Source organism: Ambystoma mexicanum, chromosome 4p (assembly GCF_040938575.1).
Source record: "Ambystoma mexicanum isolate Mex_15411 chromosome 4p, UKY_AmexF1_1, whole genome shotgun sequence".
In the NCBI taxonomy this organism is placed as follows: Eukaryota; Metazoa; Chordata; class Amphibia; order Caudata; family Ambystomatidae; genus Ambystoma; species Ambystoma mexicanum.
The window spans coordinates 103,495,104-103,513,809 of NC_090927.1; the positions used below are offsets into that span (position 1 = coordinate 103,495,104).

General features: G+C 54.1%; 1 protein-coding gene across 6 annotated transcripts in view; it reads left to right on the top strand.

Moving 5' to 3' along the window:
- The window catches only part of NRBP1 (nuclear receptor binding protein 1), a 1,221,009-nt gene that overhangs the window by 565,888 nt on the left and 636,415 nt on the right, over positions 1-18,706 (top strand). For all 6 annotated transcript variants that reach the window (XM_069605466.1, XM_069605470.1, XM_069605464.1 and 3 more), the window contains one exon: positions 13,466-13,601. In XM_069605466.1, coding sequence (XP_069461567.1) covers positions 13,466-13,601 — 136 coding nt within the window. The remainder of the gene's footprint in view (positions 1-13,465; positions 13,602-18,706) is intronic.

Consider the following 18,706-nt stretch of genomic DNA (forward strand, 5'->3'; position numbering starts at 1 on the left):
GGGAGCGAGGCAGTGACCCTCCCCCTAAGGTGAAGACCTCAAGCACGCCCAAGGTGGTGAAGGCCTTGATTCACCCGGCTAAGGCCTCTATCGAGGGAGTCGCTGCGGCCCTAGCAAAGCCTGTGGAGGCTATCCCAGTGGAAGCCATCTCGGGGCCCAGAGTTTCCATGCCTCTGTGGAGGGAATCCTCTTTTAAACCCATTGAGAATACCCCCTTGAAGACCCCGGTGGAAAAAGGGGGAAGGGGGCGGCGGTGGCCGACACGGACACAACCTCCCAGGAGGAACTGCCTGAGAATTTGGGAGAGGCCCAGCCCCACGGAAGGAATCCCGAGGAGGGGGGACGACGAGAGCGAAGGTGGCAACGACGACTAGGTTCCCGTGGAGGAACAACCGTCTCTCCCGGCACGCCCGTCGCAACCCGAGCTTCAGGACAAATCGGCGCCCATTTTGATGTCAATCCAAGCCTTATTCACGGAGATGAGGACGAGACTGCCCCTACCCCCGACGGATGACCCAGCTGTACCGGGTCTGTTGGGAAGCCCTCCGAACAAGAGGAGAATTCATCCACTGCCCCTTCAGCCCTCACGGCCTTCTCAGCCTTTGTCGCCTTCCCCGATCCCAAGGGACGACACAGGAACGGACATGGCCACGACGGGGACTGATGACGACGGCGTTGACGACGGGACTGGCCTCCTTCCACACCATGATTGCCAGGGTATCTGAGCTTCTTCAGCTCTGACCTGAAGAGAAGGAAGGCTTCCTCTACCAACGGCGCGAGGCCAAAAGGAAGACTGTCCTTGCGGTCTTATTGCTGGATGACATCTGGGACGAGGGACTTGCCCTCCTCAAGAACCCGTCCACGACACCTGCCATGAGGGACAGGTACGAGAAGTAGTACTGGGTCCCCGACGCCACCCCGTTGTGCCTTAGGGCGCAGCCGACCCTGAATTCGGTCGGCTCAGCGGCGGCCAAGAAGAAAGTGGGGGGGGGTCAACGGCTTCATCCTCAACTTCCCCACCGGACAGCGAGGGAAAGAAGCTGGACGCCGTGGGATGACGAGTCATCTCGTCGGCAGCAACAACAATTAAGGCGGCCAATGCCCTAGCGATCGTGGTCTGCTACGACAGGGAATTGTGGTACAAGATCGCCCCCCTGTTGGACTTCCTCCTGGACGACAAGAGGGCAGAGGCCCTGGCGGTCTACAGGAGGGTGAGGTGGCGTCGGACCACGCCATAACTGTGGCCACGGACATTGCAGACACCGGCTTCCGCCAGTTGGGCAACAGCGTTTGCCTTCGACGACGGGGGTGACTCAAGGCGACGGATTTCCACCAGTACGTGCAAGTCAAGGTTTTGGACATGCCCTTCGACGGGAACAATCTGTTTGGAAAGACTTTGAGTTGCTGCAGGCCATCTAGGCCGACAGAGACTGCTCAGGCCTTGGGAGTTCTGAGACAACGGCGGCCGCCCTTTCGGAACTCCGGAGGCAAGCAAAGGATTTGGTGGCTACTCCTCAACCTACCGTCAAGCGGCCCGCTCCTCGTCGCAAGAAGCCTACAGGGGACGAGGCAAGTCCGGAGGATCTCGCCGTCGTCGCCAGGGAGGTCAGGGCGGCAAGGCCGCTTCCAAGCAAGACTGAACTGGCCGTCGCGTCGGGCTCCCACCGAAGCACCCCGGTGGGAGGCCGGCTGACAAGGTTCGTCAGCGTGTGGAAGTCCATCTTCCACCGACCTTTGGGTGCTGGATGCCCTGGCCCATGGGCACACTCTGGAATTTCTAAAGTGCCCCCAAATTCCTCCTGTGGCCAGGAAGGAAAACCACGTCCCTCAACTACTGTTGGAGGTAAGGGCGATGCTCAAGAAAGGAGCCATCAAGCTTGTCCCAAAGAGGCTCCAGGGCTCCGGAGTATACTCAAGGTACTTCCTCGTCAGAAAGAAGACAGGAGGTTGGCGTCCCATCCTCGACCTGCGTCGTCTAAACAAATACATCAAGGCACAGAAGTTCCGGATGGTCGCCCTCCAGCATGTGCTGGGCCAGCTGGAGGAAGGCGACTTCCTATCGTTGGATTTGGAGGATGCGTACTTCCATATCCCTATCATAAAAGGGCACCGAAAGTTTCTCAGGTTCCTAGTCCAAGGGCGGCACTACCAGTTCAAGGCCCTCCCATTCGGATTGAAGTCGGCGCCCAGGGTGTTCAAGTGCCTAGCACCAGTGGCAGCGTGGCTGCGCCTGCAGGGGATCCACGTCTACCCCTACTTGGACGAATGGCTCATCCAAGCAGGGACAAGGGAACTCGCAGTAGAAAATACAGCAAAGACCATCCGGCTGCTCACTGACTTGGGATTCTTCATCAACTTCCCCAAATCCCACCTGGTTCCGTTGCAGGTTGCGCTGTTTCTGGGAGCCAAGCTCAATACAGTGGCGCGATTGGCCTCAATGCAGGCCATCCTGGGCAAGGTACAGCGTCTGCTGGCCACGGACGTGGCCAGAGTGAGGTCCATCAAGTCCCTGCTCGGGATGATGTCCTCTTGCATCTATCTGGTGCGCCTTTGCAGGCTTCGGATGCGCCCTCTGCAGGAGTTACTCTATGCCCGTTGGATGCAAGCGACGGGCAGCTTCGAGGACAAGATCTCGCTCAACGAGGCATTCTGCCAGGCAATCTGATGGTGGGACACGCACGGATCTCGCGGCAGGCACAGACTTTCAGACCCCAGCATACCAGGCGACGGTGACGACGGGTGCCTCCCGGGAGGGGTGGGGAGCGCACACCGGAGATCTTCACGCGAGAACATACTGGAGCTCCGAGCGGTGTTCTGGCCCCTCAAGTCAATACTCCCGTCCCTCAAAGGCAAGGTGGTGAGGATCTTCACCGACAACACCACCACAATGTTCTACATCCGGAAACAGGGAGGAACCAGATCCCCAACCCTGTCCAAGGAAGCCCAGGATCTGTGGCACTGAGCCGTTGCCCAGGGGATGTTTCTGGTGCCTTTTCATCTAGCAGGGATAAAAAATACCATTGGCGACTCACTCAGCAGGGAGCTGCACTCGTGCCACGAGTGGGAACTACTCCAGGATCAAGTGGATCAACTTCCATCAATGGGGCAAACCCCAAATCGACCTGTTCGCGACGGCGACAAACTCCAAGTGCCAGAGGTTCGCCAGCAGGTTCCCCCAGCCGAGGAGCATGGGCGATGCTTTCTCGTTCCCCTGGCACGGCCTGTTCCTGTATGCGTTCCCGCCGTTGCAGTTGCTGCTCAGGCTCATCAACCAACTCAAGAGGTTCCGGTGCAGGATGATCCTCGTAGCACTGAGGTAAGCTGAGACGAATCTGGTTCCCCGACCTTCTGGACTTGTCAGCGTCCCCACCAGTCAAACTGTCGTCAGACGCAGATCTTCTCTCCAGAGAAGGAGGCGCCATTCTTCATCACGACCCAGTGTAGCTGAACTTGCAGGCCTGGCTCCTGCAGCACTAGAGTTTGGAGGGTACGAGATCCCGGCCGAATGCAGAGAGGTTCTTGCAAAGGCCAGGCCGTCCTCAATTCTCAAGTGCTACGGACACAAGTGGAAGAGGTTCTCTGTCTGGTGCCGTGCACAGAAGATTAACCCTCTACGGATTACTGCCCCTCAAGTGCTACCGTCTTGCTGTCGCTGGCCAAAGCTGGACTGGCTCATGCTTCCATTAAGATACATCTGGCAGCGATTTCCCGATACACCAGAACTGCAGGACGGTCATCCCTGTGGTCTCATCACCTGGTGAAGGAGTTTATGAAAGGACTGTTCCGATCGTTCCCGAGGGTGAAGGCTCCAGCCCCGGTGTGGGAGCTCAACGTAGTGCTGACCAGGCTCATGGGCCCGCCATTCGAGCTTTTGCATTCGGCTCCGTTGAAGTTCCTGTCGTGGAAGACATTGTTCCTTGTGGCCATCACCTCCGCACGACGCGTGGGAGAGATTCAGGCCCTATCCTGCAAGCCTCCATACTTGACTTTTCACGAGACGAGGGTGGTGCTGAGGACGCACCCCTCCTTCATGCCCAAGGTGCCGTCGGACTTCATCTCAGCGTGCCCTTGGTGTTGCCAGTTTTCTTCCTGTCGCCTTCGTTGCCAGCCGAGATGACTTTGCACTCGCTGGATGTAGCCAGAGCGCTGAAGTTCTACGTGGACCAAACAAAGTGTTTTCAGAAGACATCACAGCTGTTTGTGAAATTTGGACCTGTGAACCAAGGGAAGGCTCTCTCCAAGGCTTCCATTTCTAGATGGCTCTCCGGCTGCATCATGCACTGTCATCGGTTGGCAAACCGACCGTTGCCCGGCCGACCAGAGCCCATTCGACCAGAGCGATAGCTGTTACCACGGCGTTCTTGTCTGGTGTGCCCCTGCTGGACATCTGCAGGGCTGCTACGTGGAGGTCGACGCACACCTTCACGAGATTCTACTGCGTCGACCGGGATTCCAGGGAGGGGTCCAGAGTCGGCCAGGCAGTGCTGCGCAACCTGTTCGCTTAAGGTGAGCCTGGTGAGGAGGTATGAGATGCTTGATGTTGAGTTTTATGTAATGCTTAATGTTGAGCCTTGCCACCTCCCGTGGTTGTGCATGTGTGTACTGCTATGTATTCTTATATTCATGAGCATGTGAATCCATGCCAGACCCCATGCTGGAGAAGGAACAAGTTACTTACCTGTAACTGTTGTTCGAAGGGATTGTGTCCTCCGACGTATTCCTTATCTGTGATCTATGTTTCCAGCTTACTGGCCTCAAATTTTTTCTGTAGAGGGCGCTGCGCATCGACGTCCGCCGAGTCGATGTCCCTCGACGACCACAGTATCGGCGCCGACGTCACCATGCCCATAAATAGACACGCGCTGCGTCCGATGCTCAGTTCCATTTTTCCACGCTTCGTGGGGCCTCGGAACGTCGTTGCTCAGTTCAGTCAGATTTATCTAAATCTATTTCGACGAATATTCCTTATCGTTCTCGATGGCTTCTTCATCAGAACCGACGACGCCGCGATCCGGCTTCAAGAAATGTCGAGACTGCGGTAAAAACATGTCAATAACGGATCCACACAGGGTCTGTTTATGGTGCTTGGGGTCCGAGCACCATTGTTAGGAGTGTGAGGACTGCATGTCCATGACGGCGAAAGCCCTGAAGGAGCGAAAGGGGAAGCTCGAGAGAGGTAAGTCGGCCAACTCCTCCTCGAAGGTTTCGTCGGCCGGGTCGAGGCATTCGTCTCCTCGCCGTCAAACACTCCCATTTAGATCTCGAAGCAGCGCCCACCATTTGTCGAGATCTAGACACTCAAAAAAGACATTGAAGGTCCATTCCTCGGCATCTTCGGTGTCCTCAGAAAGAGTTTCCTGTCCCACCAAACACAGTTCTGAAGCTGAGTGGGAGGAATTCAGAAAGAAAATGTTAACTGTCTTCGAGAACGCGGCCTCGACCCCCTCGAAGACAGCTGAGGGTGATACCCTGGGTGAAAAACCCAAAAAATCCAAACGCCGCGAGTCGCAGCACCCGGTGAAACATTCCACCCGAGAGCGCCATGAGCCGTCGGGTAAGAAGGCACCGTCTTCGAGGGTTCCTTCGCTGCCGTCGAAGATTCCTTCGACGCACGGGTCGGCTCCATCGACGCCGTTGTCGAAGGGTTCCTCGACGCATTGGTCGATCGACTCGCCGCCATCGTCGATGCCGATGAAAGAGAGGACCAAGGCTCCACAGCCAACGGTGTTTTCAAGGGCCTCCGGCATAACGCCGAGACCCTCGTCGATGCCCTCGAGTAGGATCCCGATCCTCTCGAATTCTTCGAGACCCTTCCAGTTTTTTCGACGCCATTTTCGGTGCCTTCGAGGCCGGTTACATCGGCGTCGACGACTTCGACATTTTCTCGTCCAATAACGACGAGTATGGCTCCTTCGGCCCTAGAGATGGGCTTTACTCCATTTCAGAGATCAGAATACCCTGGTCTTTCTTCAATTTATGAAGAAAGAGAAGACTGACCAAGAAACTTTTGGTTTACAGAGCTCCTCACTGCCTGCTGCAGAGGATTTGACCTCTGAAGAAAGGAGGCTGAAGGAACTACAGGACTCACTTCATGAGGCCAGTGGACTTGACACTTCTCCAGAAGTGGAATTTGTAAAGCCAGACCCAGGGGAACATGCCGAGACACCATATAAAACCCTGATGGCAAGAATTGAGTTTATGCGCCTTCACCTGTTTTCCAACAGGATGATCTAACGGATATATTGGACAAAGGCCCACAGGAGGACCCGGTGGTCCCCTTACATGCAGCCCTACAAAGAAAAATTGCATCCAATTGGGAGACTGCCGAAGTCATCCCAGCAGTCAATAAAAGACTGTCGACAAAGTATAGGGTAGCGGCTGCTGACCCTGAATACCTGTCAAAACACCCGACCCCAGAGAGCCTGGTGGTTCAAGCGGCAACTTCATCCAGCAGTAGGACTGCTTACCCTACTGTCCCACAGGACAGGGTTGACAAGAGGTATGACTCTATGGCAAAGAAAGTCTTTTCTGCCTGTAGTATGGTGTTGAAGTCCATCAACGCCACCTGTACGCTCGCCAAGTTCAGTCGCACATTATTGGAGTGTGCTTCATCAGCGGCTGACTGCATACCTGATGGGGAGGAATAGGAAGCCTTCCTTAACATTCAAGATGGCAAAGATGCCATGTGCGAGTCTCTTCAAACTGGCATCGATTCCGCTGACAGTATCAGCAGGGCCATGGCGGCTAGTACAACAATCCGCAGGCATGCGTGGTTGCGAAAGTCTGGCTTTGCTCCAGATGTACAGGCCAGACTTTTGAATATGCCCTTTGACGGCTCTTCATTATTCGGAAAAAAGGCTGATGACAGTCTGGAAAAGTTAGACTTCTAAAGCAGCAGCAAAATCCTTAGGAGCTGCTATCCGCCAAACGCCTTTTCGCCCCTCAGGAACCTCTGGGAGAGGAAAGTCCTTTCGCTATTATTCCGCATTCTGAAAAGGCAGAAGACAGCCGGCTCAAAGAGGCACCCGAGGTGGACGGGTCAAAGGTACTAAGACCGCAGCAGGTGCCTCTCTACCCTCGGCATCTGCATCAGCAGCCCCCAAACCACTCTGAGGCCTTCACACACAAGACAGGACCAGTTCAAGATGGTAACTCTCTCTCAGATCCTTCAGGCCCCCCAGCTCCAGGACTGGCTGGTATCTCTGGACCTTCAGGACGCTTATTTCCATGTGCCAATCCATCTCAAGCACAGGAAATACCTGAGGTTCGCAATTGGCAACTCTCTATCAATTTCGAGTTCTGCCATTTGGGCTGACCTCCGCCCCGAGGGTCTTCACCAAGCTGATGTCGGTAGTGGCGGCGAGTCTAAGGAGGGAAGGGATCAACGTCTATCCCTACCTGGACGATTGGCTGATCAGGGCCGTATCTTCGGAACAGGCCCGGACCCCGCTAGATTATGTCTGCCTCTTCCTTCACAGACTGGGCTTCTCCCTCAATTTAAAGAAGTCACAGATGATACCATCTCAGAGACTCCAGTTCATTGGAGGTGTCCTGGACACTTCCCTGGGAAAAGCCTCGCCACCAGAGGTGAGGGCTCAAGATATTCTACAGATGGTCACCAAGTTTCAGAATGCCCAGCGTCTCCAAGCCTTCGACTTTGAGGTTGCTAGGCCTCATGGCATCCTGCATCTTCCTTGTGCCAGAGGCTCGCCTAAGAATGAGATCTCTTCAGTGGGCACTGAGAAGTCAGTGGTCACAATTCTCAGGGAGAATGTCAGACCTCCTCCGGATTCCACACAAGGTAGCCCACGACCTTCAATGGTGGGCCTATTCAGAGAACATCTTGAAAGGAGAACTGTTTTGGCAACCATGGCCGTAGATCTCAGTAGTCAGACGCCTCGCTCACAGGTTGGGGAGCCCATGCCAGCGGCTTGACCATCAGCGGTCGTTGGTCTCCATCGGAGTCCAGACTACATATCAACCTATTAGAGCTGAGAGCGATCAGACTAGCTCTGAAAGCTTTCCTGCCAACAGTACAGGGGATAAATGTCCTGATAATGACGGACAACACGGTGGCCATGCACTACCTCAACAAAAGAGGAGGCATAGGATCACTGCCACTGTGCAGAGAGGCAATGCAGCTCTGGTTTTGGGCAATTCGGGAAGGAATCTCTCTATCGGCAGTCCACCTAGCCGGAGAGAGGAATTTGACAGCGGACGCTCTGAGCAAGCAGAGCGCAGTCTCCCACGAATGGGAGCTAGCTCAGGAAGTCCTTCAAGAGATCTTCGCCCTTTGGGGAACCCCTCAGGTGGATCTGTTCGCCGCAAGCACCAACAGGAAGTGCGATCTGTTCTGTTCAAGGGAATTTCCCCCGAGAGGAGCTCTAGGAGACTCGTTCGTAGTGGACTGGGAGTTTCCACTCCTCTACGCGTTTCCACCAGTCCCTGTTATTCCTCAAATGATCAGGAGGTTGAGAAGATTCCGGAAAACCATGATCCTAATTGCCCCGGACTGGGCCAGGAGAACGTGGTACCCAGACCTTCTAGATATGTCCATCTGTCCTCCAATCCGTCTTCCACTCAAAGAGAATCTTCTCTCGCAGAAGGGAGGTCAGGTTCTCCATCCAGACACCAGAACCCTCAACCTTCACGCTTGGCTTCTGAAAGGTTGAGGTACAAGGATTGGGATCTCCCTGATGACGTCATGGAGGTGTTGCTTTCGGCCAGAAGACCAGCAACAAAGTCTTTATACCGCTGCCGTTGGAACAAGTTTTGCAGCTGGTGTAGAGAAGAGAATATTGACCCTTTTTCATGTGGTACACGAACGGTGTTATCGTTTCTACTCTACTTGGCAAACTGAGGCCTTCAAGTTGGCACTGTAAAAGGCTATCTCTCAGCGCTTTCTATCTTCAAGCGCACTGCGGAGGAACCATCGTATTTCAAAATTCCTCTAGTGGTACAATTTCTCAAGGGTCTAACTAATGTTTACCCTCCAAAACCATTCCAGGTTCCATTATGGGACTTAAATTTAGTCTTAAACTTCTTAATGGGCACTCCATTCGAGCCACTTCACTCTTGCGCATGGGGATTTCTCACACTTAAAACTGTCCTACTTGTAGCACTAACATATGCTAGGAGGGTGAGTGAGCTACAAGCTCTCTCCTGTAAACCCCCACATACAATCTTCCACAAGGACAAGGTTGTCCTCCAGGTGAAGCCTACTTTTCTCCCAAAGGTGGTTTCTGAATTCCATATCACTCAGAAAATTACCTTGCCTTCATTCTACCCTCCTCCCCATCCGGGGAAAGAGGAGGAAAGGCTACACAGGCTGGACCCTAGGCGAGCTCTCAGCTTTTATGTCAGCAGAATGGCTAGGATCAGGCAAGCAGACCAGCTGTTTGTAGGATACTCGGATCACAAGTTGGGACTACCCATAACAAAACAAACCATCTCCAGGTGGATTATCTTGGCCATCCTGGAATGTTATAGACTAGCAGGGAAAGAGCCACCCCAAAACCTCAGGGCTCATTCAACCAGGGGTATTGCAGCTTCTTCAGCTCTCCAGAGAGGGGTACTGGTCCGGGACATATGTGCGGCTGCCACATGGTCGTCCGCACATACATTCACAAAATTTTACAATCTGGATTCCTCCACTGCTCAAAAGTCCAGATTTGGCAAGGCCGTATTACACTTGGTCCATCCCTAAAGGGATACATAACACTATCACTCCCTCCTCCAATTACATACCACTGCTATGGGAGTCTATCAAAGATAAGGAATACGTCGGAGGACACAATCCCTTCGAAGAACAAGTTACTTCTTACTTGGTAATGTTCTTTCGACGGGATGTTCCTCCGACTTCAGATGCGTGGGTTCTGGATACCATTGCCTTTCCTTCCTTCCAGCGGCCTCACAAGGATCCATTGGGGGAAACACTTGTTGAAGAGTCTAGATCCGCTCTTTGCGCAGGAAATCTTGTCCCGGCTGGAGAAATGTGCCATAGAACTGGTGCCTGTAGCGGAGAGGGTTGGTATTCCCCTTATTTTTTTTTGGATTGAGACCCATCATGGACTTGCGTTGGTTGAACAAACTTCTCAGGAAGGACAAGTTCAAGATGGTCACTCGTTCTCAAGTGCTCCAGGCCCTTCAACTTCAGGATTGGTTGGTGTCTCTGGACCTCAAGGATGCTTACTTTCATGTGCCGATTCATCCTGCCAACAAAGTACCTGAGGTTTGCGGCTTGCGACTCGCACTCAGTTTCGGGTCCTGCCTTGCGGATTGACCTCTGCCAGAGGGTCTTCACCAAGCTCATGGTAATAGTGGCAGCATACCTCGGGCGCAGGGGGATTCACATCTACCCCTACCTGGACGACTGATCCGGGCGCGCTCTGCTGAGCTAGCTTTGGATCATCTCGGTGTCACCTGCCGCACTCTCCACAGACTGGGCTTCTCCCTGAATTAAGTCGCACCTGACACCTTCCCAACAGCTCCAGTACATCGGGGCTGTGTTGGACACGTCCTTGGGGAAGTGTTCATCACATTGTAAAGATGGTGGACAAGTTTCAATATGCCCAGAGTGTCCCGGCTTTCGAGTTCTTATGGTTGCTCGGCCTCATGGCTTCCTGCATTTTTCTGGTGCCAGAGGCCAGGCTGCGGATGAGATCCCTGCAATGGGTCCTCAAGATGCTGTGGTCGCAGTTCTCCGGCAGGATGACAGATCCTGTTCAGATCCCACACTTTGTCTCCCAGGACCTGCTGTGGTGGGTGAACGAAGGGAACCTGATGAAGGGGGAACAGTTTTGGCAACCTTGGCCGGAGGTGACTGTAGTGATGGACGCTTCCCTCACAGGATGGGGCGCTCATGCCAACAACTTGACAGCCAGCGGTCGTTGGTCTCCATCGGATCCAGATTCCACATCAATCTGTTAGAGCGATAAGCCATTAGGCTGGCCATGAAGGCTTTTCTGCCCTCTGTACGGGGGAAGAGTGTCTTGGTCATGACACAACACAGTGGCCATGCATTACCCCAACAAAAAAGGGGGGTGGGGGGCAGGATCACTCCCGTTGTGCAGAGAGGCAATGCAGCTCTGGTTCTGGACCTTCCAGCAGGAAATTTCGATCTCGGCAGTACATCTGGCCGGCGATGAAAATGCAGCGGCGGACACTCTGAGCAGGCAGAGCAGTCTCTCAAGAGTGGGAGTTGGCTCAGGAAGTCCTTCAGGATATCTTCGCCCTTTGGGGAACTCCGCAAGTGGATCTTTTCGCCACCAGTGTCAACCGGAAGTGCAAGAGGTTCTGCTCAAGGCAATTTCCTCCAAGAGGAGCATTAGGAGACGCGTTTGTGGTCGATTGGTCATTCCCACTGCTGTACGCGTTTCCTCCAGTCCCTGTCATTCCTCAAGTGTTGCGGAGGTTTGGTTCCCGCATGATCCTCATTGCTCCGGATTGGGCCAGGAGAGCGTGGTACCCGGACCTTATGGAAATGTCAATCTGTCCTCCACGCCGACTGCCCTACCGAGAGGATCTGCTCTCTTGGGGGTTGTGTGGGGGGTGGTTCAGGTTCTCCATCCAGAGGTCAAGACTCTCAACCTTCACGCTTGGTATCTGAAAGGTTGAGGTATAAGGATTGGGACCTCCCGGATGACGTGATGGAGGTGTTGCTTTCGGCCAGGCAACCATCAACAAAATCCCTGTATCATTGCCGTAAATTCTGCGACTGGTGCAGGGATCACAATGTTGATCCTTTTCAGTGCTCCATTCCAATGGTTTTGTCTTTCTTTGGTTTTGAGATTTCTCATGGGTGCTCCGTTTGAATCTTTGCACTCTTACTTCAAAATTCCATTAATCATTCAATTCCTAAAAGGCCCACTAATGTATACCCTCCTGTCCCTTTTCATGTCCCAACTTGGGATTTAAATCTTGTACTTAAGTTTCTAACTTGCATACCTTTGAGCCTCTGCATTTCTGTCGCTTGAGGCTTCTAACATTAGAAACTATCCTTGTGGCCTTAACATCAGCCCGGAGGGTTAGTGAGTTGCCGGCTCTCTCATGCAAACCTCTGTACACAAACTTTCACAAAGACAAGGTGGTACTTAAGGTTAAACCTTCTTTCTTACCAAAAGTAGTTTGACTTTCACTTGTCACAAAAAATCATATTACCAACGTTCTACCCTCATCCACATTTGGGCAAATTAGAGGTTTCATAGACTGGACCCAGAAAGGGCTCTCGGTTTTTATATATCAAGAATGTCAAAATTGCGTCAGGATGACCAACTTTTTGTGGGTTATACTGGCCATAAATTGGGATTAGCAGTAACAAAACAAAACATATCCTGCTGGATCATTTTGTCTATAGTGGAGTGCTACAGATTGGCGGGAAAGGACCCGCCGTATGGACTTGAGCCTGTTCCACTGGGGGTATGGCTACTTCTGCAGCTCTGAAGAGGGGAGTGCCTGCAACGGATATTGGTTCAGCTGCAATATGGGCATCCGTGCGTACCTTCATCAAGCATTACTGCTTGGATGCTTCTTCCAATGATGGATTATTTGCTAAGGCGGTGCTCCATTCCGTCCATGAGAGAAGTAATTAGTACTCCCACCTCCAAAATTAGCACTGCTATGGGAGTCTATCATAGGATGTGGAATAAGTGGGAGGACACAATCGGTTCGAAGAACAAGTTACTTACCAACTGTAACGGTCTTTCGACTGGATGGTCCTCCCACGTATTACTCATCGCCCCTCCCATCCTACCCTGCAGTACAGTTTTTTAGTTACACTTCTCTCTCACAAAGAGTTTTTCAGTCATGAGGCACGCCTGGGTGTTCCTCGAATATTTCCTCGAAAAAATAGAACTGAAGCCAACTGGCGCGCCACAAGCTACATATACTGATGGTGACTTCGCCATGGTATGCAGCCCGTCGAGGGACATCAACACCACAACCTCGTGCACAGCGCCCTCTGCCGAGAATTTTTTTTCCAAAGCAGCAAAGCTGGCGAGATACGAATATCATAAGATGAGGAATACTTGGGAGGAACATCCAGTTGAAGAACGTTACAGTTGGTAAGTAACTTGTTCTTCTTAATGTAGGATTATTTTTCCTGATGTGTACACTGTGTTATGGTTCCAGATTGTAAAGAGAACAGGTATTCAAATTCACACGTTTGTGGTTGCTAACCGGCCCTATTTTGTGAGGGTCAATGTCCTTCATTTCTTTCCATTAGCACTTACTTTTAATGCTGTTATTTGTCCTTTTTACATGTCATGCATGTCTACAAATCCCACATCAGCGTTAATTTAAACGCCACTACCGGCCAAAGTTTGCCTTCTGACAGTGGGACAGTTGGAAGCTATTTCACCAACACTCATTTTATTTTGGTCGCAGTCTACTCAGCTGGTATGAAAGTTATTTTTGTGTTTGGCATACGTGATTTTAGATGACAAATTGTATTATCTTCCCTTTGTAGGAATGGAATCTACCCCCTCACAGCATTTGGGATGCCTAGACATCAGCAACCACAGCAAGAGGTTGTGAAGTCCCCCATTATTCCTCCATCTGTGAAGACCCCCACACCAGAACCTGCAGAGTTGGAGACAAGAAAGGTGAGTAACATATGTGCAACCATTTATACTATAGAAGTTTCAGAATACGCATTTTTTTTTCAATGTGCAAGTTAGTGCTCTCTGGATTAATTGCAGTTACTGGTTTCTCTACTTGTTCCACTTGAAATTGAACACTTCATCTTGTGAAGTATATTGCTTTTGTATGCTTTTGACTGATGTAACGGTAAGTGTACTTTGTGGTCATTAATTTATATTTATTAAAAGCCAGGGTGCCTGTTTGAACACAAATGACATACAAAGTATACATTGCAGAGTACTACGTGTGAGCTTCCCGAGTATAAGAGATTGGCACAGTGGTGTGCTTCACAATTTCTTTATTTAAAAGATGAAGGGGATTGGAAATATGCCCCCTTTGCCCTAACTCCGAGTGGTTTACTTGCCTCAACAAAACTAACTAGTGGACCCATCTTTGTCAGGATGTCCTGAATAAATGTTCAGTCCTGTGTGCAAAAACCCGACCCTCACACAATATACCACAAAAGTCATTGGCGGGGGGAAATAAGGAATACTTGGCTATATCTTTGCAGCCTTCTAATAGTCCTCACGGTAGTTTTATTTCTCCAGCATGGGGTCTGGCATGGATTCACATGCTCATGAATATTCCCCGTCGTCTGGCTGGGAATCCTCGGTAAAGAAAAAAAAACAGTAGCAGTTTCGTTTCTGATCTGTCTTTCGTAGTAGTAACCAATCACTGGTCTCTGCGTCATACTGTCCCCAGCCAATGACTGCCCTCTACCCAAGCACTGCCTCTGGCAGCCATCTTCAGATTTTTACCGCACGTTCATGTGTTGGGATCCTCGTGCTATTGCTCTCGAGCGTTAGTGCTATTTTTTCTCAAAAACTTCGTTTTTTCGGTCAAAAGAGCCTCAAGCTCCACCGACTCTCCATCCGATCAACGGGGACCCGTGTCGGATTCGTCCACGCCCCTCAAGGGTGAAGATTTCGTCGAGCTACGCTTTGGAGGATTCCAGAAGTTTCTCAGGCCCATCTCGGTCATGGCCCAGGAGAAGGGAAGCTCGACGCCCGGAAAGCTGTTCAGGGTCTGCCCTGGATGCCAGCTGCAGAATGTCTTTAAGGAAGACGAACACTCCTTTTGTCTTTACTGCCTACATGAGGACAAGACGCACGTGGAGAAGGACTGTGCGTTTTGCGGCAACATGTCGGAGCGGACCATGAAGGACCGCCATCAACGTCTCGCCAACTGGCTGGAAGGGAAGAGCCCGTCCGGCGAGAAGAAGAGGAAGAAATCCGAGCGGTCTTCTAAGACCTTTGAGGACGCCCCGGCGACGGGGGTCCAACACAAGGCCAAGCACCGCGAGTCCGCTGGCACCGGGAGCGCCGAACGGTCGGGCTCTACGGGCGCCAGGCAGGGCGCACCCCCCCCGGCACCATCAACCACGAGCCAACGCTCTGGGTCGGGTAAGTGGAAGGCCGAGCATCCGGCGAAGCTCCTGGAGAGGCCCCGGTCAAGCTCGAAGGCGGAGGGGGAGCGAGGCAGTGTTTCCCCCCCCCCCTCAAGGAGAAGGCGGTGAGCGCACCTAAGGTGGTGAAAGCCTTAATCCATCCGGCCAAGGCCTCTATCGAGACAGTCACGGCGGCCCTGGCTCAGCCTGTGGAGGCTACACCAGTGGCGGCGACCTCGGGGCTCAGAGTCTCCCTGCCACCGCGGAGGGAGCCCTCTTTTATGCCCATTGACAGGACCCCCGTGAAACCTCCGACGGAGAAGAAAAAGGTGGGGCAGGAGGTCGTCGTGGATTCGGCCTCAACCTCTGAGGAAGAACTGATCGAGGTCTTAAACCACGGCGTTGGCGTGGAAGAAGACCAGCCCGTCGGGAGGGATCCCGACGCAGGAGACGACATCGTCGAGGGAACCGACGGGGCCCCTGACCGCCCGTCGGACTCCCCTCTACCAGCGCCGCAAGACAACTCGGCGGCCATTTTGTTGGCTATACAGTCCTTATGCTCAGAGATAAGGACGAGACTGCCGTTACCAGTGGAGGAACCACTCCCGTCGGGGGACCCGGAACCAGGGCCTTCGGGCAGCCCCCCTCCTAACAAGAGAAGGATTCACCCTCCACCTCCTTTTCAGCCGTCGCGCCCCGTTCAGCCCTCCTCCCCGTCCACGACTCGAGGGGATGACACGGGGACTGACACGGCCGCGACGGGTACGGACGACGAGGTGTACGACGAGGATCTGCCTTAGTCACCTCCCACCCGGGCTTCCCCGCCCGACGAGATTGGATCTTTTCACTCCATGATCGCCAGGGCATCCGAGCTCTTCCAGCTCTGCCCTGAGGAGAAGAAGGAAGGTTTCCTTTATCAGCGGCGCAAGGCCAAGAGGAAGACGGTCCTCGCGGTGCCTCTGCTGGACGATATTTGGGATGAGGGCCTTGCCCTCCTCAAGAACCCATCCACGATGCCGGCTAGAAGAGACCGGTACGAGAAGAAGTACCGGGTCCCGGACGCGGCCCCCTTGTGCATCCGGGCACAGCCTACCCCGGACTCCGTCGTCTCCGCGGCGGCCAGGAAGAAAGTGGGGGGGGGGTGCGGCCTCCACGTCGACTTCCCCGCCGGAAGGCGAGGGAAATAAATTGGATACGATAGGGCGCAGGGTCATCTCGTATGCAGCGACGACGATTAAGGCGGCCAACGCTTTAGCTATCGTAGCCCGCTACGACAGGGAGCTGTGGTACAAACTGGCTCCCCTGCTGGACTTCCTACCGGACGACAAGAGGGCGGATGCCCTAGAGATCTTGCAGGAAGGTGAGGTGGCGTCGGACCACGCCATCACGATTGCAACGGACATCGCCGACACTGGATTTCGCCAGTTGGGCAACGGTGTGTGCCTTAGGCGGCGCGGATGGCTCAAGGCTACGGACTTCCGTCAAGACGTACAGACCAGAGTCCTGGACATGCCGTTCGATGGGAACAACCTGTTTGGGAAAACAGTGGACGATTCCCTTCAAGCCATTAAAGCGGACACGGAGAAGGCCCGGGCTCTCTGGGTTCTCCAGCAACGGCGGCCGCCCTTTCGGAGCGGCGGAGGCAAGGGCGCCTCCAAAGGTTCCGGCGGCGGATTTTACACCTACCGTCAAGGGGCCCGTTCGTCGTCTCAGGAAGCTTACAGGGGACGAGGCAAGTCGGGCGGACCCCGCCGTCGCCAAGGAGGTCAAGGCGGCAAAGCTTTGTCTAAGCAGGATGAAGCGGCTGTGGGGTCGGGCCCCCACCGAAGCACCCCGGTGGGAGGCCGGCTGGCGAGCTTCGTCAGCGTGTGGGAGTCCATCTCCACAGACCGTTGGGTGCTGGACGCTCTAGCCCAGGGTCACGCGCTCCAGTTTCAAAGGAGGTGCCCGCGCGTCCCCCCTGTGGCCAGGAAAGAGCTTCACGTCCCTCAGCTTCTCCTGGAGGTAAAGGCGATGCTCAGGAAGGGCGCCATCGAACTCGTCCCAAAGGGGCTTCGGGGTTCCGGAGTTTACTCAAGATACTTCCTCGTGAAGAAGAAGACGGGAGGATGGCGCCCCATCCTAGACCTACGACCGCTGAACAAGTTCATCAAGGCGCAGAAGTTCCGGATGGTCACCCTCCAGCACGTCCTGGGTCAGCTGGAGGAGGGCGACTTCCTGTCGTCGTTGGACTTGGAGGATGCCTACTTCCATATTCCCATCCTAAAGGGGCACCGAAAATTTCTCAGGTTCGTGGTCCAAGGGCGTCACTATCAGTTCAGAGCCCTTCCCTTCGGTCTACGGTCGGCACCCAGGGTATTCACCAAGTGCCTTGCACCAGTGGCGGCGCAGCTGCGCCGAGAGGGGATCCACGTCTACCCCTACCTGGACGACTGGCTCATCCGAGCCAAGACGAGGGAGCTCGCCGTGGAGCACACGGCAAGGACCGTCCAACTTCTCACGGACCTGGGATTCTCCGTGAACTACGCCAAGTCCCACCTGGTACCCGCGCAAGTCGCACTGTTTCTGGGAGCGAAGCTCGACAGTGTCCCTTCTGGCCTCCCCGTCGGAGTAAAGGACCAGGGCCATCCTGGGCAAGGTGCAGCGGATGTTGGTTGCCGACGCGGCCAAGGTGAGGTCCATCAAGTCCCTCCTCGGAATGATGTCTTCTTGCATCTACCTCATTCCCATGTGCAGGCTCCGGATGCGCCCGTTGCAGGAGTTCCTGGACGCGCGCTGGATCCAAACGGCGGGCAACTTCGAGGAGAGGATCACACTCCATGAGAGTTTCCGACGAGCGATCCGGTGGTGGGGCACCCGCGTGCATCTGACGGCGGGCATGGACTTCCAGACCCCAGGCCACCAGGAGACAGTGACCACGGATGCCTCCCTGGAAGGGTGGGGAGCGCACACCGAAAATCTGCACGCGAGAGGCCTTTGGCTCCCGACGAGAAGTCCCTCCATATCAACGTCCTGGAGCTCCGTGCAGTGTTCTGGGCCCTCAGGTCCTTCCTTCCGTCCCTCAAGGGCAAGGTGGTGAGGATCTTCACCGACAACACCACCACCATGTTTTACATCAGGAAACAGGGCGGAACCAGGTCCCCAGCACTGTCCAAGGAGGCGCAGGACCTGTGGCATTGGGCCGTCGCCCAAAGGATGTTTCTGGTGCCGTTTCATCTGGCAGGGATAAAAAACACCATCGCCGACTCACTCAGCAGGGAGCTGCGCTCGTGCCACGAGTGGGAACTATGGCAGGATCTAGTGGATCGCCTCTTCCGACGGTGGGGCACACCCCAGATCGACCTGTTCGCGACGGCGACGAACTCCAAGTGCCGGAGGTTCGCCAGCAGGTTTCCCCAGGCGAGGAGCATGGGCAATGCTTTCTCGTTCCCCTGGGAGGGCCTGTTCCTCTACGCGTTCCCTCCTTTGCCACTGCTAATCCGGCTCGTCAACCAGCTCAAGAGGTCACGGTGCAGGATGATCCTCGTCGCACCTGCGTGGCCGAGGCAGATATGGTTCCCGGACCTTCTGGACTTGTCAGCGTCCCCACCAATCAAGCTGGCGGTGGACGCGGATCTACTCTCCAGGGAGGGAGGCGCCATCCTCCACCACGACTCGAAATCGCTGAACTTGCAGGCCTGG